The following is a 25119-nucleotide window of genomic DNA, read 5'->3' as shown; positions in this document are numbered from 1 at the left end:
TGCAACTCCTACCTTCTTTTGTCTATGTTCTCACTCTAGCTTCTCCCATTCACTCATTGATAACCTTGTTTACAGATTATCCCCATGGTCACCCTGATATTATTCTATCAGAGACATCTACCTTCCCCCACCCTCTCTGCAGCTTAATGAGCTTCTTTTCTCTCCTCTGAGTACCGAAGAAAGATTTTCAACCTGAAATGCTAATTCTGTTTCTCTTCCCACATATGTGGCCTGTAGAGTCTTCCTAGCATTTTCTGTTTTAATATTACATTTCCATGTAGTCTTTTTTCATTGCATCATTACACAATGTAGAACAGTTGTAAATACCGATGATTCTTTTCATCAGTGAGTTTAAGCCGCTACTCCTCCCAACCTTGTGGACCATGGTTTGAAGTATGCATGTTAGCTTGAGTGCTCCTTTGCATATGAATGAAGCCAAGGAGTGGTTTAATTGTGCTCTCCACTACTATACCATAATTAAGAATCTTTCAGTAACTTTGATTTAAATTGTTACTGTATTTTGAATGGGATATCTGGAAATCTCTAAAAATCTATAGAGAAACTACTTTAATAATGTATTTTGCCTCAGTTTGGCATCTTATGATGGTCAATTATTCATCTTAAAAGTTATGTAATTTTTACTTAAACTCGCAACCTCAAGATTTAGAAGAAAGCAAACCACATCCCCATTGCTTTTGGACAATGCCAAACTGTGTACAGAATTCTAAGTATTATATTTTAACTTTCTCTGTTTCAATCTTTATATTGAACAGAAACAGTAATTTTGAGGCTTTTCAATTAATATTCAGTGTCATGGGTAAGATGATTAAAAAAAATGCTGCAAAAGCCCAGCAGTTCAAACTATACCTGTGGGGGGAGAACCCGGGTTCAGGTTTCAAGTTGATGATCTATCCTCAGAAATTCAGAAATTCTGGTGATTGATTTGAAACATTAACTATTTCTTTCCACTTAGATGTTTGTTGACCTATGTATTTATAATATTTCCTATTTTTATTTCAGATTTTCAGCAATTGCAGTATTTTGCTATAATTTTAGATGATCTGCAGTAATAATAACTAAACTGAGGGCTAAGTTGACTAAATGGATAAAATGCTCATGCACATTGAGAGTCTTAAAAATACAGATAGTCACATATAGTAAAATAGATTATTTGGCATCTGATTGTTTAGAAATCCTGATGGTTTGGCACCTAGAGTCGTAGAGTCACACAGCAAAGAAACAGGCCCTTTTTCCCACCAGGTCCATGCTGACCATTGCACTTATCTCTACTAGTCCCATTTACTCTCATTGGCTCACTCATTAGTCTAGAATGTGAGCTGGGGGTCTAGCGTGCATGCAAGGTATGCAACCAGATCCAGTAGTCTGTGTAATATGTTTTTAAAAAAAACTGTAAAATAGAAATGTGGACCAGACCTGGTAGAAGTGAAAGTGACAGATTTTACCACCCTTTTGGGCAGACGGCTAAGGAGAGTGGGACTCAATCTGCTTTTGGTGGCATTGTGTTCCTGCTCATTAGCCCCAGCTGTACATTAGCCCCAGCTGTACATCAGACATTTCCCTCTGCTTTTCACTTCACATCAACCTTACAACTGTACAATTTCTTTTTCAGTAGTTCTGGTCCACATTGAAAACTAAATAAGGAAATTAGGCATCTTCACCTTGTGCTTTTCCATTCATTAAAAATCATAGGTTGATATATTGAAAGTTCCTTACCAACTTCAATTTTAAAATTCCATTTCTGCGCAATGCAAGCTTCTGGACTCTTCCACAATTTCCAATAACCAGCCTTGTATCACTTCCTGTCCTGGTGATTTTGCATTTCATTCATCTCCTCCAAAATACATCTCTCACAGACATATCTTTCATTATTCATGTCTTTACTACCGTCTTTTAGGAGGCATTACTACCTCACTCGTCATTTAATCTCTCCTGCCTACACCCTATCATAGACCCTCCCTTATCTTCTATCCACCCTTATTACTGAAATTTAAATTTTATCTCTTAACCATTTCTCATGATAGGTCTTAGTTCAACAACTTTAAATGTTAACTCTGTTTCTTTCTACAGATGCTGCCTGACCTGGGTATTCCCAACAATTTGTTTTATTAAAATAAATTGTGGATCTACCCTCCTGACAAATCCTCTAACTGGGACTTTGCTTCTCAAATTTTTAGCATCTGTTTTGATTCCTTTTGTCAATTTTTGCTGTTCTAAATAATTTTCATCACAGTGAAATATGTGTGCCTTTGTGAAATAAATGAATAGTGAAACAATTGTATTTGTGTATCTTTAATGTGAATTATCAAATAATATTTGGCATCCAGTCCTAAGAAATTGGAATGGAAGAATAAAAGCATGATCAAAGAGGTGTGTTTTTAGTACTCTCTTAAAAGAGTGAGGTGAAGGGACATAAGAGGTTGGTGGGGGGGGAGTGGGTGAGGAGATGGGATTCCTGTGATTAGGTTCCAGTCAGTTGAAGGCACATCCACCAATGCTACAACAAGTAAATTTAGGGATTACCCAGAGGCCAGAAATGGAGGAGCCCTTACATCTCCAAGGACAGGAGAAGATTACAGAGATATGGAGAAACACAGCTATGGTGGGATTAAAAAAAAAGGCAAAAATTTTAAAATCAGATATTTGCTTAACAATATAGATCAGTGAGTATAAGGGTGATGGGTGACTGGGACTTGATTTGTATTAGGAGATGGCCATCTGAGTTTCAGATAACCTTTGAGCTTGCAGAAAGTAGAATTAAGGAAGCCTGCCAGGAGTATATTTTAATATTTGAACCTAGAGATAAGTCATGGGTAAGTTTTTTTTAGCATCAGGTGAGTGGAAAATAATTGAGATGCTAGCCCAACTAATTGACTTTAAGATGTCACCTGTGATTTTAAAGATCTGTTTAACAAATAAACTGTTTAAGGAATAGGAATGAATTTAATCCACTGAACCCTTAAATGAATTAAAAATATCTACCCATTTTATCAAGTTATACTACATTTAGACACAGATTACAAATATTATTCTCATTTTAGTACCAGTTAAAATAATGGAAATCGTGATCCAGAACAAATCTGGAAATTATCTTTCTGATAGTCTGGGGAGAATTAACCAATGATGTAGAAGGGAAATATCCCACCAAACTAGTTTTCCACAATTTTCTAAAGAATGAAAAGCCCTGGTGATTTGTAATTTCTAAGATGTCTCTGGTATGGTTTCATATGGAAGATTACTAATGTGTTCAAGGTTCAGGAATGGATTACAATGTAGTTACTGATATATACATATTATAGTGAAATCAGAACAGGGAAGATCAGTATTGGATTGCTTTTAATTTCCATTACCAACAGATTCAGAAATGCAAATTTATCAAATCTGCACACGATGGTAAAGGAGGAAGGAAGGTTGATAGGGGAGACAACTCCGAAATCAAAACCATAGTCACAAAAAGGTACAACACAGAAACAGGCCCTTCGCCCCACAGAGTCTGCGGCAACCACCCATTTACACTAGTCCTACATTAATCCAATTTTTTATCCTCCTCACATCCCATATTCTCATCAACCATTCTTCCCCTCCACCCCTCCCCACCCCTATCACAGACATTCCTTTCATTCTCTCCGCAGGTCTCTCTTTGCAAATGAAACGTGTTAGATCTCTAATTTTTCTCAAATCTGAAAAGTCATTGACCTGAAACGTTACTCCTTTTCTCTCCCTACAGAAGCTGCCTAACTTGCCTACCAGCATTTTCTGTTTTATTTCAGATTTCTAACATCTGTAGTTCTTTGCTTTTGATATTTTTTGTAGCATTGCTCCATTATATTTGGGAATTCTTTCCCAATGTATATCTCATTCACCAGAACTTAAATGTTTCGCTTAGAGAATTGAATTCTCTCCAGCCTACCTCTCCCTTATGTAGCCATACTGTATGGTGTCACTGTTTTGCTTCCATTGGAAAAAGTGTCTTCGAAGGTTGGAATCTTTCTTTGCTGTGCAGCAAATTGATGACATCAGTTTAATTGGGGACTTAAATTGATCACAATTTAATGAGTCTCTGGCTGGAAACCACACCAATCTGTTGCATGCTAGCCCCCAACTAATTATGCAGTCTCTTTTTGGGGCACTTAATCTGGTGCTATTGCTACACACAACAATGTTTCAGTCTGCCAAAGGAGAAATCCAAGTGCTAGGGAAGGAAGTTGTAATAGAAATATAATTTTAAAATGGAATTAATTCTGGTGCCTTGTTGCAATTAGTTTTAGACTTGTATCCAGGTTTCACCTGAAGATTACTTTCCACATAGAACAGTACAGCACAGGAATAGGCCCTTCAGCTCACCATATCTGAGCTGACCATCATAGAACAGTACAGCACAGGAATAGGCCCTTCAGCTCACCATATCTGAGCTGACCATGATGCTGATCTAAACTAATCCCACCTGCCTGCACATGGTCTACATCCCTCCATTTCCTACCTGTTCACGTTTCTTCCTGTAGTGTGGCAACCAGAATTGCACACAATACTCCAAATGTGGCCTGACCAAAGTTCTATACAGCTTTACCACGACTTCCCAATTTTTATACTCAGCACCCTGAATGATAAAGGCAACCATGCCATATGCCTTCTTTACCAGCCTATTCTCTTATTTTGCCACTTTCAAGCAGCTATGGACTTGCATGTTGTCTTAAGTACTTGAGTGCAACACCACAGGAACTAACTGGCAGAAAATAAAAATTTGGGTAGAATGTATAACTTTGAAGTGAGGATTGAATTACTTTGTTAATCTGATCCCATTAGCCCAGCATCTAACCACACTTAACCTGAAATCTACATTTGCTCTTGACTGTGCAGGAGGTTGCTTTATACTAGCTTTTTTTTTACTGTATTCATTCCTGTATAAAATTCTATGATGTATTTGCTATGAAAGTTTCCTATGTGAATTCATCGTGCTATATTTTACCTTCCCATCACTGTAGCATCATAATGCAAATGTCTTGCATCACCCCCATCCCCATTTCTTGTCTGTACTACAGAGAAACTCTCAATTCTAACCTCTCCCTGGACAAATGTCTTTTTAAAAAATGTTCAGTGAAATATACAATCACATTTAATTTGTGATTCCCATTTTATCCTGAATTTTCCCATTTTATTGAAAATGGGGCTTAAACTACCATATCTGCACACAATTCAGTTAGTTCCCCCAGAATTGAAAGGCTAGTATAGGCCTCAGCTCTCCATGAAAAGTGTGCTGGATGATCAACTAAAGAGGGCCTATATGGAAATGTAATCTATTGTTTTTATTAATAACTGCTGACTTTGCTGTAAAACAGCAAAGGAAGTGTGAGGACTCAAAGCCTGAGCATTTATCTTTGGAGTTCCACATTCTTTTGTTATAAAACGACACCGTGCAACTGGAGCAAATTGAAAGAATGGTTAAACAATTGTACATCCCTGATGAGAAGTTAATTACCATATTTGTACCTTAGCCATCTGATTTCTATATGACCCACAGGAGAAGTAAATTCATTTTTGGCAATACAAATAATTTGCCTTCTGTCTGACTGCGGTAAAACATTTTTCTTGTTTTGCGCATGCATGCCTATTCTCTTCATACATCTTGTGTCTATGCTATTATGCAGTGTTTAGTCTAAAAAGTGGGTCACCATCCTTGATGAACCCTGACAAATGAATGTCCATTATCAAAAGTAGCTGTGCATACAATGTATTCAATTAGAAAATCTTTTTAACTCCCTCTTATAGCACTCAGTGTTCGCTATTCACTGATGTGTTATCCACATCTTTAGGCTCCATGTCTAATTTTTTTCTAATAAATATATCTCTTTACATGTACACATTGAGGAACCTATCACTGCAGAAATATGGTGATCAGTTTACATACTACTACTGTCAAATGGCTCCTTGCTGTGTGGTATTTAAATAGTCCTCTTTGTATACACAGAAGCAACTTGTGATTTCTATACCTATTGCTGCTTGAAAGTTTCAATGGAAGTAGTTTGTAAACGAATATAATTTCTTTTTGGGTATTTAAACCTTGTAGTGAGTTGATTAATGTGTGTTAATGCTTTTGGAACATTATGGGACATATTTCTGTTTATTTGGGAGTGTGTTGGGTACAAGGGAGAGGGCCCTAGTAGTATCCACATTTTTCATTATCTGCGGAAAATCCTTGCCCCTATCCTTTATGGATATTGAGGACTTGGTGTAATATATTTCTTGAAGGACTGCTGTTATGCTCGATTCTGCGATCTCACCAACCAATTATGTTGTTTGCCACATCCTAGCCAATCTTTCATTTATAGATATTACAAATAAACACGGGGCTGTTGTTCCGCACAGTTGTTGGGATCATAAGATAGTGTTGTACATATCTTATTACATTTTTATACAATACTTGTACATATTAATTATGTTTCATGTAATATGATTTGAGTAATTTTTATATTGATATTTATATTGTCAATGTTTGCTCAGCTTACTGAGAAAAAAATCAAATTGCATTTTAAAAAGTGATGTACAAATCCAAACCATTGAAAGCTCCTAGTACACAAAGAAAAATTTAGCACCAACCACTGAAATCAACCAATTCTGTGGGATCAGTATAAAGAACATTTCAATGAACCACTATTTTTAATCATTTGCTTAAATTTATAATATTTCAAGTAAGCTTATTGTCAATAAAAAGCTGAATTACATGTTTTAAAATAGCCCCTGAATTATCTTGTATTTATATGTTAAAACTTGAAGGCAGTTGATTGCAGCAACTGCAGTATTCACAATTTACAAGTATACTTAAGCAGCATTTAATCAGAATTGTGTTGAGCATCCAACACCACCCACTTAGATGTTAGTTAAAATTATTATTTAGTGAACATATTAGAAGCTGCATTCATATAGGTTTATGTTAGTAATTTTAAAACATACTGGGTTGGAAATAATATAATTATTTGTGCATAAACACTAATAGTGTTTGATATGTGCAGCCTGTAAAATCAAGTAGAACCACAGTACTCACACAGAGTATCACCATTTAGAAATTGTACAAATGACTTCAATGTTTATTTTGGTGCATCATTTCTAGCTGATTAGGAAACTCAAAGGGAAACAGATTTTTATAGCACCCATTCACAGCAGCTGCTCAGTTACTTTTCACTTAGATGTGCAGTGGTTTGTTTAGTGGCCAATGGAGTGAAGTCCAAACTACAAAAGCCACAGATGCTGAGTCAGTTTTCCAGCTATCACCTTTATATCCAGATGCTTTGGTGTGGTCCCGTTGAGTGCATTCAAGAAGCACAAGGTAGAAGAGGACTTCTAAATGCAGCAGATTTGCCTAAGAACCTCAAGGGACAGCAGGAACGATTCACGTGTGCAGACCTTAACCCTTAGAAGACAAAAGCATAATTCTCTCTGTGCTTTTAACTATATAAACAACATACAGATAGTTCTGCTGTAACGTGATAGTTGAGTTCCTAAGAAACCTCTCACTATCTATCTATCATCTATCTATCTAGACAATAATGTCAATGGGAAAAAGGGGGTTGGGGGCTGGAGTTTCAGATTCACAATAACAAAGTTATTTTTCCAACTGAATTTTCAAAAATAAAGGTGTTTTTAATAGTTCTGTTTATCTTGTTACTGCAAACTAAAAATACTAAAGGGCAAGTGTGAGGTGTTACATTTTGGAAGGACAAATCAAGGGAGGACATACACAGTAAATGGTAGGGCACTGAGGAGTGCGGAGGAACAAAGGGATCTGGGAGTTCAGATACATAATTCCCTGAAAGTAGAGTCACAGGTAGACAGGATTGTAAAAAAGGCTTTTGGCATCCTGGCATTTATAAATCAAAGTACTGAGTATAGGAGTTGGAATGTTTTGGTGAGGTTGTATAAGTCATTGGTGAGACCAAATTTGGAATATTGTGTGCAGTTCTGGTCGCTGAACTACAGGAAGGATATCAGTAAGATTGAAAGAGTGCAGAGGAGATTTACTAGAATGTTGCCGGGTCTTCAGGAGTTACAGGGAAAGATTAAGCATGTTAGGACTTTATTCCTTGGAGCGGAGAAGAATGAGGGGAGATATGATAGAGGTTTACAAAATGATGAGGGGCATAGACAGAGTTAATGCAAGTAGGCTCTTTCCACCTAGATTAGGAGAGATAAGTACGAGAGGACATGGCTTTAGGGTGAAAGGGGAAAGGTTTAGGGGGAACATTAGAGGGAACTTCTTCATTCAAAGAGTGGTGGGAGTGTGGAATGGGCTGCCATCTGATGTGGTAAATGCGGGCTCGCTCTTAACTTTTAAGAGTAAATTGGATAGATACATGGACGAGAGAGGTCTGGAGGGGTATGGGCTGGGGGCAGGTAAATGGGACGAGCAGAATAATATTTCGGCACAGACTAGAGGGGCCGAATGGCCTGTTTTCTGTGCTGTAGTTTTCTATGGTTCTATGGCTGTATGTTACATTGTTTCAAGTACAAGTATCCTTGCACAAGTATCAATGGAAGTGATTGCTTACCAATTTCCGATGGCCTCTAGTGGTGAAACTGGCAGCCTCTGTTCTCAAGAGACCATGGTGTCTGATTACTGAGGGGAGGTTACATGGAAACAGTATTCCCCCACCCCCAAGACTTTTTTTTCCAAGACAGCTTTTATTCTGCTTGACAATTTCCAAAGCAGCTCTTAAGTGGTTCTCTAGTTCCCGAACTAAATTACAATATAACCTATTTGGCCCATGTAATACAGATGGTGTTTCCTAATTCATCAATCCTGTTTTATCCAATTTGCCTTACGGAAACACATATTAGCAGAACTACCTGTATCTTATAGATATATTGCTCTTCTAGATATAAGAACAATATATTTAGAAGATAAAGTTTCCAAAGGTAGTACCTGATAGAGATCTGTAACCATAAGCATCAGGCTCCCATGCCTGGACTGCTCCACCTATAGAAATTGAGGTCATTGTCACTCTGATCTTAGCCACTGAATCACTTAAGGAGGTGTAGATCATTGCTGTGAATCACAATTGTGACTCACAACTGTATTAGGGACATCATTGATGTTCCCTGTTCAGGTAAGGGGACTTAACTATCTTCTCCTGGAGAACCATCAGAGCCTCCCCTCAATTAATTTGTGAACCTGAATCTCTGCAAGGGCCATCAGCCTCTGAGACAACAATCATTGGGTCTGTGACCATGTGATGAAATTTCTCACAGTGTCACGTTATTTTTAAATACATGTGACTCACTGATTCCTTGGATCCTTACTCCCTCTCCTATTAATCCAGTTGAATGCCAGTGCAATCAGAGCCATGGTCAATAGAGACCAACAGAGAATGCTGTTGAGGTGAGATTATTCAAGATAAGATACAACTGCAATTTGGGACAACTCTGCCTACTCTCCTGGAAAGCTTGCATACTTTTTTGGTGTCTGCTGCTTATTATATAATGAAGGCTCAGCAAGAGGTAGAGAGGAGTACTTTGACAGAAGGCAATACAGAAAGGCCCTTTGGACTTCTGGCTAGGGACTTCTTAGTTCAAAGATTCTCTGGGCAATGACAAGTCAGAATTTAACCTCACCACTTTGGGACTGACCAGGCTAGGTATCACAGCATCACTCACTGCCTGCCTGGAAGCATTCCTATCAAGTCCTATTAAAGTTACTTGTTTACCCATCCTCAATGGTGTGCTGGATGAACACACCAGTCACTTACTTCAGATTTCTCAGCCCATTATAAAACTGACAATGCAGTGCAGTCCACCTTTTAATGTCTAGCCCAGTATGTGCATAAGGGATGGGAACAAGTCCTATTTCACTTTTGACCCTCTTCTTGATCATAAGGTTTTACAACTTTTGTTTTCAAATTAGGTACAGCCAAATTATTTATTTTGTTGATATGTCATTTAAATTATATTTCCAACCAGAACATTTAATGTTTTTGAAAGGGACCTGAACGGGTGATTAGTTGGGCAGAAAAAAAAATTCCACTCTGTGTGAAAGACTTTAAAAAAATTTGAGGAAAATGAAGAATACGGGAATCCTGTTTTATACTGACACAACACAGTTACAAATAAACTATATACAGAGATTATTTTAAATCTTATTTTAAACCCAGGCATTGTGCTTGCATTACTAATGGTGCTATGGGTCGTGGATACTTTGCAACCCCATGTGGTGGCACAGATGAACCCAGTAACTGAGGGTGATTAGTTAATTGCTACTGAGCTACACAAGTATGCATCACAGGAAGCTATTTACCCTTATCATATTTCAACTGTAGCTCAGATAGTACTTAAAATGTTTTGAAAGGTACTATTTATATATGCTGTTAAGTTATCCAAGTCAGAAGGTTCAGGGTTCAAGTTATACTCTAGAAACTAGAGCACAAACACCTACACTTAATGTAGCAATGCACTACTGAGGGAGTGATAAAGATTTCAAATGTTCCTTCTTTTAGATATACTGAGGGCTCAAATCACATTGGATGCCATAATGTGTATTGCAATGGGTGTATACTTCTGGTGGGCAAAGTTAGCTAACTGTGAAGCATACAATGCTGATTTTAAGCCAGGGCTAACATTTTTCAGTTCAACACCCCCTCTTAACCTCACACAATTGAAAAGTTCAGCATCAATAATAACATCTAATTATTCCCATTTAAAAGGAATTAACAGCTATTTAGAGAGTTGTTGCTGGTTGATTTCTTCTGATGTCCCTACATTTGATAAGTGTCCGTGCTTTCCATGATTGCTTCAATTGTCAAAAGGGAATGACATGGTGAGTCCTCGAGGTTCCTCATAAAACAAGGTGATTTCAGGCGAGGATGCATTCGGGGAGACTCTCCCTAAAATACAGGATGACTGGAAAGATAAGATCACACATAGAGCAGGACAGAGAGAGGGAGATGGAGAGAGGGGCTCTCAAAAGCAAACTACATCTATCTACAATGTTTAGGGAACAATTCTCCAAACTAGATCTTAACAAAGAATAATGTACGAGATGTTTGCAATTCAATTAGCATGTTCGATTAGCATAGTTGCCTCATTATAGGAAGGATGTGGAAGCATTGGAAAGGGTGCAAAGGAGATTTACCAGGATGCTGCCTGGTTTAGGGAGTATGCATTATGAGGCGAGACTAAGGGAGCTAGGGCTTTACTCTTTGGAGAGAAGGAGGATGAGAGGATACATGATGATAGAGGTATACAAAATATTAAGAGGAATAGATAGACAGCCAGTACCTCTTTCCCAGGGCACCAATGCTCAATGCAAGGGGGCATAGCTTTAAAGTAATGGGTGCGAAGTTTAAGGGAGATATCAGAGGGAGGTTTTTTTTACCCAGAGAATGGTTGGGGCATGGAATGCGCTGCCTGGGGTGGTGGTGGAGGCAGGTACATTGGTCAGATTCAAGAGATTACTAGATAAGTATATGGAGGAATTTAAAATAGAGGGATATGTGGGAGGAAGGGGTTAGATAGTCTTAGGTGAGGTTTAAAGGTCGGCACAATATTGTGGGCTGAAGGGCCTGTATTGTGCTGTACTGTTCTATGATTCTTATTGAAATCTGCCATCTGCTGCAGCCACTAATGCAAGCTCAGAGAAGTATGTTTACTGCATTGCCAGTGTCTGCAATAGCGATGACGGGTATAAATGTTTATGCATCTGGCTCTTTCCATTTCCGAAGCTGGTGATATTTACATTTGTATAATAATCACTGGGGTTCTCTTTTCAAATAGAAAAATCTAGATTTTGTTCTACTTTGCCAGAACAAGTGGCAATGCTACGGCTTCCCCTTAATCCAGGGTGCCATCAAAATTAATTTTAGAATGTCACTTGTCAACACTAACCTACACAGGAACCAAAAGGAATTCCATTTCCTCAATATCCAGCTGACAGTGAATTCCATTACCTTCATTCTACAGCGGTTCATTGTAATTGAACAAACACAGCAAATTGAAAGTGAAACACTGGGTAAAAATGGTATTTGCTGACAACACAGATGACTCTAGTGCATAACCTCTGCAGCATACTGGAAGCGTGTATACAATGAACATCATGCTGCTGTACAAAATGCAAAAGAGCAGACCACTGACTACCTGAAGCTTTCACTGCATGGTTTGCTCTGGATAAGCCTGCTTTACTTGCAAGGCAGTTGTCAAAATATGAGATGCTTTTGTGAAGGGCCAATCCTTGCCACCAGCCATAAGGCAAGGAAAAGAGAGAACATAAAGGAAGGTAGTGACCTGTGCAGCCCCATCCTGCCTTAAAAATCTAATTCAAGTGTGAAAAGAACAATGGCAGCCGCTAATCACCAACATCCCTACATCTTTCTTCTGACAATCGTCATAGTTTTCTTGGCCACAAAAGTAAATGCCGAAACAAAATAAAAAATAGAAATCAAATGTATGAATGAAATTGTGTCACAATGTATACAACAATAATACACTTTCGCGCATGTCTTAGGTGTGCCTTTGTGTGTCCTGATGCTCTTATGCAGCACCACTCCAGTAGCCAGTACAGCTGGTGAATGATGGATGACTTTTACTGGAAGAATTGTAGATGACCTTGGACAATGACCTCAAACAGCTCCTGGTCAAGAAAGCCCAACTGTATATACACCATGTGGGCAATGTAGCAGTAGTCAAGGTTGGCCGGCTGATAGGCAACAGCAAGGACACTGGCAGAGAGACAGGGACGAAATGCATATGCTACATGGAGCTGCCATCTCTACCAGAATGGCACCTTGGCAATCCTAGTAATCTGATTAATTGCTGGACTGCCAGGATACACTTTGCACGATAATTCTCAGCCAAAATGGCAGTAGTCAGACTGCGTGGTGAACAGCCTAAACTTCCATTGGAATCAGGCAAGAGTGTATATATTGCTGGTGCTGCAATGCTGGCCTTCTGACACTGTGTTATAGTTCAGCTCATAGGTGGGTGACCAAAGTTAGCCATCCCTTTCAAGCTGGAAAGGATGGGCTTTTTCTGGACACCTTCATGCTTGTTGACATTGAGTGGAGGTCTGCTGATATTTTGTCTATCCTTACCCATGACCTGGCAGCAGGACACAAATACCTGATATATCACCATGTGCAGATTCTGCTTCTACGCTACACTCAAAATTATGTGTATTGTCAATATCCAAGCTGGAACTTGAGTGGCAGTTTATCTTCCCATTTGGCCTGACTGCAGTTCTTGGGTATCTGAAATGAAAAAGAGACAACAGTAAGGTTGTGCTAGGAAAGGGAAAAGCATTCTTATACTACCAACAACTTGTAAATCAGAAAGGAATGTAGCTTAAGGGAGAATTGGGATGTGAGAAGGAGAAATAAGCATGAGGATACCATTATCTTTGAGCCATGGCCTCAGTAATGGGCACCCTAATAATGGCCTGTACTGTCCTCTTCATGTTGACTGTGGTACACAGGCACGCCTGTCTGCTTCAGTTAGCTCCTTTTGCATCTTGTTATACACCACCTTGTCCTACAAGAGAGGGAGAAGTGTATAATTCAGTGTTGTGCAATTTGTTTGTTTGGGTAATGCAGCTATCATGGATGAATACTTGATAGTGTGTGTAAACTGTGAGATACCAGTATGAAAATTACAGCAGTGCTAGATGTTAGTGCAACATATAAGTATTAGAAATGAGTCTTGGCAAATGAGTGGGGGTGTAATGAAATGAGCATTGTCTATGAACAGTTGGTTAAGATATTGCATTTGAAAATTGCTCACAGACCTTGACAAGTGCGATGTAACTGAACTTCTTGTGGCAATGCATCCAGGTCCTTGAGGCTTGTCTCCCAGGATTAACATCAAATGCTACCTTCCAGGTCTTTCACTTTCTTGGCATATGCCTGGTAGGCCTCCTGGTTCCATATTGATACAGAACGTCTTCTGTACTTTGCTGCAACTGAAAACCTTGTGCTTTCTCCTGTTTTGTGCCATTCTTCATTGAAACCCAGGTCATTGCAGAAAAGCAGCCAGCACCAGGACCAGCACCAGCTACAATATGTCTCCCCTTTAATGGGTGCAGATTAACTTTAACAGGATTTTACCACTCACAAAATTGACTTCAAACTGATGTGTCAAGCTAATTAACAACATGGTCACTGCTATCATGGAAATGAGCAGGTAGTAGAAAATTAGCATGGGCTAAATCACACATTGCAACTTTCATTTGCAGGAGACAGTGAACTTAACACATGCAGATTTTAACATAAGAATAGGCAACATAAGAATAGCCAAATAGGCAACCAATACTATGTGTAGTGGTCAGTAGAGCAAAATTAGAGCTTTGTGTTCATGCTTATCACCCTCCAGCAGCTGTTTCCAACCTTCACCCTCCCCTCTTCCCATCTTGCTCCATCTGCCTCATTTTTTTCCTTCCTTTTATTCTCTCTTTGTCTGCCTCCATCTATCATCCACCTGTTGCTGTCTCCCAACTCCCCCCTCCACCCTCCCCCCCCACTCCCACCCCATACCTAGCGCAACCTGCCAGTCACCTTTCACCCCTCCTCAGTCCACCGATCACCTTGGGCTCCCGTCTCACCATTCCCCTTGTCCTCTTTATAATGGCCATCTTCCCTCTCCACTCTCAGTCCCGATGCAGGGTTTCGACCCAAAACGTCGACAATTCCTTTCCCCCCACAAATGGTGCTTGAACCGACTCAGTTCCTCCAGCAAATTGTTTGTTGTTCATGAACTCATTGGATCTAGACATACAACTTTAAAGTCACATATTTTTCCATTACAAATTCCAAAGGCCAAAACGTGATGACCAAGTACATTCCCCACTTCACCTCACTAGCTTTTAACTGAAATAACATTGCTTTAAGAACCTTTATGGATTCTTTACTTCCCTTGCTTAGCCCAACTGCTCCAACTTCAATCTCTCTTTATCTTGTCTTTCTCTATCTCCTTTTAAGGTTCATGGAACCAAAAACAAAACAAAGTGAAATCAGAGCAGACATTTCTTCTATTCTTACAGATACACACCAACACATTATTTTAGAAAAATACAAAACTATCTTAATATTTAAAATTCATTCAGAAAGCCACTCTGCTACTGGACTCCACCTGAGCATCCAGCAGTAAAACTTAATTTTGCTGGAATTCCCGAGTATAATGTATCTCGGATCTAAAACCCCATTACTTCCAATGCAGTTTGTGTGCCAAAGATCTAGGCTGCAAAGATGTCATTGTTAAAAATTATCTTGGATTATTTTTGATATTTCACATTGCTTGAATTTTTATGTTTTATATTTATTAAGTATTTCTTAGAAGTCTTTTAATTTTGTTATTTACTTTCTTTTCAATACTTTTTAAATGCCTCTGCATATCAGACACACTCAAAAATTATTCAAATCAGTAACAACTTTTACAGCCAGGAAGTCCTGACCTCAGCTTTGCTGGCTGTGATGGGCTGTCAAGGGTTTCTTAGGAGGTGGTGCCTCTTCATTGCTATCTGGACCACATTGCTGGACCTTTGGATACAGAATGCCATTCCGGGTTAGATAATTGCAGGAGTGGGCAGACTGCTGGGGACCTAGGCCATCATGATTTGACTCTATGTGTTTACATTGCACAATTCAAATTCAGCTTAAAGCATCATAAGTCGAGGAAAGGTCCAGCCATTTGGAAGAGACTGAGACCTTCACGTAAAAGTTTTAATGAAGATGTTTAAAAACATTGGAAGAAAGAGGATTAAGAGGCAACCCAGTGGATATGTTTAATCATTGTTGTTCAGTGTGTAACTCTTAACTTTTTTAACATTTTGTTTAAACTCATATTTTTAGTTGGTGTAATTTGGGAAGACGATTTAGAAAGCTCCTGAGAGAACTGGAAATCCAGTGGCAGATGAAGGTCAAGTTTTTTTATTTGTGCGATGACACTCATAGGTAAGGCCCAAAACAACAATTGAGAGACAAAATAATTATGGCAAAATGTGGAATGAAAACTCGATCACATTTATGGAAGAGAATAAATTTGACTTTGAGTAACATGTACAATGCATGTTAATTCAGCTGTTCATTGTACATTTTCTTCCAACCATCACCCAAGGTCAAAATTACCCCCAAGATGTCCAGGCAGTAAGTGGATTTTTAATATACTGCATATTTTACACATATGCACATACCGAACCTAAAACAGCACTGCACACGGATAATGAAAAGCATTTACAGATTTAAGATTTTTGCACCATTGTTCACATAATCTTACACTCACTCGACATCTTGCAAGTGGATCAGGAGATTCAAGACTACGACTCAAGTTACGAAGACGTTCTCGCCGCCTTCGTTGACTCAAGCGTATACTCTCTCGACGTCTCAGAATTCGCTCAAAATCACGTAAATCGATAGTCTCTCTATTTTCTTCCAGTTGATCAGCAGTATCCACAACAGTGGAAGACTCAGCATTGTTACCATTAGGAAGGCTTTCAAGCTGTCCTTCTTGGTTCAACTGCAAAATCTCTGAATGAGTTTCAGGTTGTTCCGTTTCATTTGCAGTAACCTGTAATGGACATTCATTTTGCAATGGTTCCACTCTCTCTGCTTCACTTCTGGCAGCACGAAGACGCTGCCGTCGCCTTCTTTGCCGTAATCGATTACCCAGTCTAATTCGTATGATTGCATCTTCAGGTTCCTCCCTTTCTATCTGGAAAACAGATACTTCAACTTCCACATGTTCTTCTGGACCAGATGGAATCTCTTGATCAGAAGACATTGATACATCCATTCTGAAAAATAATTGTTAATTTAAAGATATATTAGGAGCCCTGAACAAAACCAAGATCGAGTTTACGTGACAACTTGCAAAGTCAAAATTCCCAAAATTGACCGGGAAAAAAAAATTACACAGAGCAGTACAAGCAAACATTCACATCCAGGGCCTCTATGCTTAATATGCAAAAGAGCCTAAAGCAAGACAGAGCCAGAGATATGATTAAACTGGGAGCATAGGCTACAGGGATGCTCTGATAGTACAAGAGTCCTGGTGAGATCTAATGACAATAGGTTATAGAGAGACTGGAGGAACGGTGAAATGGAACAAAAATTAGGAGGACAGCAAACAAACTTTATGCCATGTCCTATAGGAAAGTGGATGGGCTTTCACAGAACATAGAACAGTACAGCAGAGGAACAGGCCCTTTGGCCACCACGTCAGTGCCGACCATGATGCCAATTTAAACTGCATGTCTGCCTGCACGTGGTCTATATCCCTCAATTCCCTGTCTGTCCATGTGTCTGTATAAATGTCTCTTAAATGTTGCTATTGTATCTGCTTCCACCTCTTCCCCTAGCAGTGCATTTCAGGCACCTACCACTCTCTGTGTAAAAACAAAACTTGCCACGTAAATCTCCTTTAAACTTTCCCCTCTCACCTCTTGCCAACAACTAAATACAAAAAGAAAGCAAGTCTGAGTCAAGGTAAATTTTTTCTCTCCAACATTAAAGTCAATGGCAGGCAGAAGCAGGCAGCCTTGATGCAGAGGGAACTGGGATTTGGGCGAGTAGATGTTCCAAATTTACTGAGGTACAGTGGGCAGATTGGGTCAGAAGATCAGCCAGGGAAGTACGGTTTTTTATATAAATTTAAAGGTACCCATAGGACATGGAAAATAATTTTAGTAATTTGGAAATGTAATCACAAGTGACAGTTGTAGAAACAGCACCAGGTCAGAGTAAACACCAACAAGGTAGAAGTAAGAATGACATCGAAGGAAAGCAGAACTAGAAGTAAAAGCAATCCCTCTTCTAACTTGCAAACTAGATTGGGGATAGAGATTAATTTATTTTTTTATTTCAGGAACTAGGCTCTGGGAGCAAACACATAACTTTTGAAAAAATGCATGTTACGTTACAAATAAACATTGACTTTTCAGATGCTTCAGACCAGGGCCTGAGGACATCTAGAGATTCAGTTTTGAGGAATTATTTTTTCCAGAGGTATGCAGGGTAGTTTTCAAAATGCAATTCTTGATTTCCATCCCAAACTCTTATGCCCAGTAAAGGTGGAATTCTCTACAGCATCAAAAGTCTGCAAATTCTGCACTATAAACAAGTTCTGACAAGATTTTGCCATTATACAAAGTTGACCCAGAGCTTTATAAATAAAAAGGTTGACATTGGGATTCAATTGGTATTGGGATTTAAAAATCGGGGCATGGTAAATAAAGTTAATATGAGCAAGATTATTTTGCAAGCAAGTGGATCTGGTGTACCATAGATTACAATGTAGTTTTTGAGAATGTATTAATTAGCTTGGGCTTATTTCATACAAGTCTATTAATCTCCCAGTAAGTCACCAGTAATGACAAGGAAGGTATTTTTTTTAAAAAAACAAGAAACAGAACTTTGAGAAGCCAGCGTGGAATAATAAGCAGCATGTTCCATCTGACAAATTAAGCTAAATGCATCAATAATATAACAGTGGCTCTGTGCACAAAAATGTTGATACGGCATCAGTAGGAGTTTTGGAGGTAAAGTCAAGGGATAGGGATTAAATGAAATGTAACAATATTAACAAAAAGTTAATTAAGGGCTAGAAAACAGAACAACAATAAAATTTTGACCAGAAGATGTAAACAAAAATAGGTAGGATATTATCTTTAAGAAATTAGTACATCATCTACAAAAGCAATATATTTAAATGGTGCAAAGATAATTTAATGTTGATATTCAGAGGGTTCTGGATGTTCTTTCGCAAGAGACAAGGAAAGTTAACGTGCAGGTAGAGTAGGTAATTAAAAAGGCATCTGGAAAATTGGCTCGTATTGAAAGGGGTATAGAGTGCAAAACTGATGAAATCTTGCTATAATTACAGGGTTTTGGTGAGACCACACCCAAGGTACTGTGTACAGTTCTGGTCTGCTTATTTAAGGACAATATACTTGTCAGAGGGAACAGCGTATAAGTTCAGTAGATTGATGGGACAAAGGGGTTGTCTTCTGTGGAAAGGCCCACGGTGTTGTGCCAAATTAATTATCTCGTGATCTTGTTGAAACTTATAAGATTCCTAGGAGCTGAGGGGGTTGATGATGTGAGGAAATTTTTTACTGGTGAGAGGGTCTAGAACTAGGGGAATTTGTCACAGAATAAAGTGTTGACCATTTGGAGCTAAGGTAGGCAGAAGATTGTGATTCTTAGCAATTCTCTATCCAAAAAAACTCTGAATGTAGAGAAATTAAATATATTGAATGCTGAGACAGATTTCTGCACAACAGTGAATCAAGGATTTAGGAACTGGGCAGGAAATTGGAGGTAAATCCACAGATCACATCAACTATGACCTTTGAGGCTTATGGGGGGGGGGTGTCATATGGCCAATTCCTCCTCCTAAATCTTTTGGAATGCTCACTTTAGACAAATTACCATTCAAATATTATATCCAATTTGGACACCCTGCTTTAGAAAGAGTGTCTGAGCCATAGGAAAGTTGAAAAAGAGATTCACTGCAACCTTAATAGGAATTTAAGACAACTATCAGAAGACACCAAAGAAATTGCAATTCTTTTTAAATACATCAACGTCCTAGAAGAGATCTGATAAAGTTTTTCAAAATTATTAAGGTTTATGATATAAATAGGGACTATTTCAGCTGGTCAATAATAGATCACTAGAGAACATAAATTTAAGATCATCATAAAAAATCTCCAGATTCACTGTTAGCACTTTTCTTGTGTTGTAATTATGTCAGGCACTCTATTCAAAATGCATGTGCCTAAATCCTGGAATACAAGCAAGTTTCATATGTCCATCATTCTTTCAGATAATTCAAAATCCTTACCCTTGTCTTCAATCTCTTCAATGTTTTGATCTATTTCTACCTCTGCCACTTCTTCTAGACTTATCATCCCAACCACATCATTTGATCTTACAAATCTGACCTTGAGGGCCACTGATCTGACTATACACTACTGGCAGAAAACTCCTCAGCCCAAGATGTATCTGCACTAGCCAGAATAATGGAAAAACCCACTGAGAGCTTTTACAAGCAATTGGATGTAGACTTAGGACAAAACACCGAGAACGATGCCAGGCCGAGAACCTTAGACCATGCTATCTGAAAAGAATGTTTAGTTCTACCTCGTGGATCCATGGAAACCTAAACCTCTGACACAGTCCAATCAGGAAGAGAAGATCAAATGAAAATAGTTGTCAGCCCCTCTGCCTGTCTCGCCCAGTTACTGTTTAACAACTCAGGACACTTTTCTGTTTGTGCAACTACATGGTAGTGATTCCCATCTATTCAACAAAGTTACAGTCAAATTTCACTTGAAGGCATTTGCAGATATTCAAACCTAACCTTTTCTGTAAATAGCATTCAACAAGAGTTGGTTATCCAGCTTTACAGTAAATGACGTCCATGAAGTTACAGATTGTACCACAGTCCCTCATGGATGCCTAGTTTTGAGCTGCTGTATCCATTCTTTATTTATCCAGTATCTCTACTTCCTCAGAAGGCTAAGGAAAATTGGCATCTCCCTGATGACCCTCACCAATTTTTACAGATGCACCATAAAAAGCATCCTATCCAAAGGCATCGCAACTTTGTATGGCGACTGCTCTGCCCAAGACTGCAAGAAATTGCAGAGTTGTGAATGCAGCCCCAGTCCATCACAAAAACCTGCCTCCCCTCCACTGACTTTGTCTACACTTCCCACTGTCTCAGGAAAACAGCCGACATAATCAAAGACGCCTCCCACCCTGGTCATTCTCTCTTCTACCCCCTCCCATCAGGCAGGAGATACAAAAGCTTGAGAACACGTACCACCAGGCTCAAGGAGAGGTTCTATCCCACTGTTACAAGACCTTTGAATGGACCTCTTACACAGTACAGATGAACTTTTGATCTCTCAGTCTACCTTGTCATGGCCCTTGCACTTTATTTGTCTACCTGCACTGCACTTGTAACAATATATTCTGCATTTTTTTTTCCTTTTGTGCTACCTCGATGTACATATGTATAGAGTGATCTATCCGGATGGCATGCAAACAAAAGCTCTTCACTGTATCTCGGTATATGTGACAATAATAAATCAATTACTAATTAGTTCAGTAATAATGGTACACAAAAGCCTGTCCACTCTCAGGTCTAATGGATGATTTTCTCCACTGTAACAATGACTGCACTTCAAGGGTACTTCATTGACTGTAAATGATTGTAAAAGGCATGAAATAAATGCAAATATTTCTTATAATACACAAACATCAGGGACCATTGGCATGTTTTACCTCCGATGATTCCTGCCAAGAGCATGATTATCTGTTCAGATAGATGTAGGTAGGCACAAGTTGCTACCTAGAATATTCAGTGAAAATATGCAAGAGATTTGAGATAGACAGTCAGAGAACATTTTTGATTGTCAAATGCACCATGCAAAAGAAACCATGTCAACATCTAAAAACAAATCGGGAGGCAGTAAGGGGTGAGTTGAAAGGATAAGAATGGGAAAGCAAAACAAATAGACATGAAGGATTAAGACACTCCACTATTGTGATAAACGCCACCCAGGCCCACTCTTGAGTACAAAAATCTAAACTGACATTCCAATCTAACACGTTAGGAGTGGATGAGACATTAAATTGAACTTACAACTCTATCTAATGGTGAAAGTAAAAGATCCCGTAGCACTAAAACAGGTTATCTTGTCATTATGATGTTGGTGTTTGTGGAGCTGGCTGAGAGCAAATTAGCTGCCACAGTTACTACATTCAATTCAGTTCAGAAAGTGGCTTATTGGCTTGAAGTGTCTTGGGAAGTTCTGAAAGGCACCACTTTCCAAAGCATTTCTATTTATACAACACATTATTGCATTAAAGTAGCTCAATGCTTCACACAATCATATTACTAATATTATGTTATGCAGGTTAATTAACACCAATATTTTTGCAGGGCTGAATTGTCAAAGATGCTGTCTTTATGATAATAATGAGTTCATAATTGCCCATTCAGATGGGCATTGAAAATCTCAGCACTACTAGAAAAAGAGCATGGATATTTCAGTGTTCTGACTAACAAACATTCCTCTCTTCAAGAGAAGACAAGGCTTGAAGAGCCTTTGGAAGTTCTGAAAGGCACCATTTGAGTTAAAACACCTCTGCTTCTTCATTGGAGATCTGTGTATGCTTACATTATGTTAAAATGGATATATCTGAGAACAGAAAGAGAAAATGCTCTACTAAAAGATTTATTTTAAGGTGTTCAAAGTGTTAGAATGTACAAATAGGTATTAGAATCAAATGTATGCAATGTATATACACAAATTCTCCCTCTCGAAAATATCTGCACAATTATTTTATGGTAATTATAATAACAATAGCCAACCAGAGTGGAGATGATAGGGTAATCACTGCTGTACATGACCCCTTCACTTTCACTGAGAGAAGTTCCTGCTGTTAGTTTTCTTTAAACAGTATTTATTGTACCATAGACTGTTAGGCATACCTTCAACTTATTTGCTGATACATGGTTGTCAATATAGACTGTTAGTTAATATTTAAATGGACTAATTTGTAGGCAAATTTATGAAAGATCCCACAAATCAGCAATAAAATGAATTAATAGTCAATGTTTTTGCTGAGGTTGGCTGAGACAAAAGGAGAACTGCTACCCTTTTCTTCAAGTAGTGCCACGGGTTCTTTTCTGTTTCGCTACTCCACTGAACTGTCAGCTGAGATTTTGTGTTCAAGTCTTAGGGTTGATCTTGAACCCATGAACTTCTAACATGGGTTGAGTGTTATTCTTTGGCCAAGGCTGATATTAATGTATCCAGTACTACATTGTCAGAGGTGCTACCTCAGGTAGGCCAAAATTCTGAAGTGCACAAACTGATTGACATCAACAATGATTACAGTGCAGAAATAATTAATTTACTGTGAAGTGATTTGGGGCATCCAGTGGATGTGAAGTGTTTTATATTTCAGAATTCAGATGCCTCTTTGGAAATTGCCTCAATTGAAACTTGAAGAACTGCAGTTCTTGGCACTTGAGATTTTCTCTGTTGCAAAATATAACTTAATGGAATAGGTTCATATCCCACCACAATCAAACAATGTTTCCTTTATAAAAAAAGTAAAGAACAACCTTTTCAGCTATTGAAACTGAATTGCACAATGGTGTAATCATCAAAAAAATCTAAAATGTAATATAAAAGCTGATTATTAAAGAGTCAGTCAACAGGCCAGACAGCATTTCCGGAGAGTGAAACAGAAATAACGTTTTAGGCCGAATGGATGAAATGTCATCAACCAAAAACATAAACTCTGTTTTTCCTCTCTCCACGGATGCTGCCTGATCTGCTGAGTACCTTCATCATTTTCTTTTTTAAGCCTAATGTCCAGCGTGTGCAGGATTTTTTTTCATTTTGATAAACTATTGCCTGATGCATTGATGGTTTTCAAATTTGAAATCTATAATCGTTCTAATGTTTCTTTTTTTTACTATTTACAGATTTGCCTCGAAAATAGTGGCTTATTTGTGGTCAACACTTTAGAGGTGCTCACTTTTTTTTGAAACTGCCAGTACAACCTGTCCACTAGTCAACCGGAGCCATAAGAGATCATTCGACCTGACTGCTTCCTGCTCTTCACTCCCAGTGCACATGAAGAACCACCTGTGCTATCCCAATGGCACACACCAGTCTCCACCAACAGACGCCAGGAAAAGAGTTAGATTTGACCTTTCTTTTTTTCTCAGTAATGTGTCAACCTGTATTCGCATGGTCAACACGGAGATGAGGACCGAATGAGATATATCCATTTAATGTACATCTCCATTCTGCAAAACCCATTCATGGACAATCATCTTGAATTTGGGGGGGGGGGGGGGGTGGTGATAGAAATGGCCCCAAAACTCCAATGTCATCACTGATGGTCTATATGTATTTCCCTTCAAACCGTCACAAAATGTGAGTATAAGAAACATGCAATTAAAAAAAACTCTCAAGAATGTAAAGGTGGAGGGGAGGGGCGCGAAAAGAATGGGACACTTTTTATTATCGTCGGAACTGGTGCGGGCGGGAGCCCTTTGGTTTGCCCGACGCCGGGAGCGGTGCGGGCGGGCGCCCTTTGGTTTGCCCGACGCCGGGAGCGGTGCGGGCGGGCGCCCGCCGGGCGGTGCGGGCGGGCGCCCTTTGGTTTGCCCGACGCCGGGAGCGGTGCGGGCGGCGCCCTTTGGTTTGCCCGACGCCGGGAGCGGTGCGGGCGGGAGCCCTTTGGTTTGGTTATTTTCCGGAGGCCGGGCACCGTTGCCGGAAGTAGATCCGGTGGTGCAGGCCCTGGTTTATTCCTCAGCCCGGAGCCGGGTGGCAGACGTGTCCCGGTGACCACCGCCGCCGGGACGCCGGAGATCCGAGAGCTTTGCAGCCGCCGTCAGCAGCGGCGCCGGGGCAGCCACAGGCCCTGCACCGAGGCGGCGAGCCGACAGGGCGCCGCCGAACTTTTATTGTGGCGGGGGCGCTTTAATTTTGGGGAAGTTTGCGTAGGACCGAGACCAGGGAGCGGGTTTAAACGTTAAATGGTTTTTCTTACGGTTTCTCACATGCAGGTTGCCAGCCAGCCGGGGAGCGGGTTGGGAGCCTTTCCGTGGTTGGCCGAGCTCGGCAGCGCCACCTAGTTACCGGGCGGCCTCCGCAGCGCCGCCGTGCGGCCGGAGGACCGCCACTACAGCGTGCCGCGCCGCTGTTGACATAGGGGCTGGAAATTCCCGCTCGGCGCGCCCGAAACCGGCCGAGTTCTCCCCGGTCCACTCGCCGCCGGGAGGGACGCGGCCGGCCGAGGGGCACAACAGGGAAAGGTAACGGGCAAGGAGTCTCTAGATGGGAGAGAAAGAGACTGGCAGCGCTCTGACTGTCGGGAGAGGTGACAAAAGAGTTGCATTGGTTTATTATTGTCACGTACTGCGGTACAGTGAAAAACTTGTCTTGCAAACTGATCATACAGGTCAATTCATTACACAGTGCATTTACATTGAGTTAGTACAGAGTGCATTGAGGTAGTACAGGTAAAAACAATAACAGTACAGAGTAAAGTGTCACAGCTACAGACAAAGTGCAGTGCAATAAGGTGCAAAGTCACA

At 39.7% G+C, this 25119-nt stretch overlaps 1 protein-coding gene across 2 annotated transcripts in view; it reads right to left on the bottom strand.

Annotated features, from left to right (window-relative positions):
- LOC127582696 (E3 SUMO-protein ligase PIAS4-like) overlaps positions 1-24769 on the bottom strand; it is a 70090-nt gene extending 45321 nt beyond the window's left edge. For both annotated transcript variants that reach the window (XR_007958155.1, XM_052038256.1), the window contains exons 1-2: positions 24573-24769; positions 16267-16777 (exon numbers count right to left, since the gene is read on the bottom strand). Coding sequence is in view for 1 of the 2 variants with exons in the window: in XM_052038256.1 (XP_051894216.1) it covers positions 16267-16776 (510 nt within the window). In the remaining variant the exon portion in view is untranslated. The remainder of the gene's footprint in view (positions 1-16266; positions 16778-24572) is intronic.
- Between the last annotated feature and the right edge of the window lie 350 nt (positions 24770-25119).

This window comes from Pristis pectinata, chromosome 24 (assembly GCF_009764475.1).
Source record: "Pristis pectinata isolate sPriPec2 chromosome 24, sPriPec2.1.pri, whole genome shotgun sequence".
In the NCBI taxonomy this organism is placed as follows: Eukaryota; Metazoa; Chordata; class Chondrichthyes; order Rhinopristiformes; family Pristidae; genus Pristis; species Pristis pectinata.
This window is presented reverse-complemented; position numbering and strand designations above follow the sequence as displayed.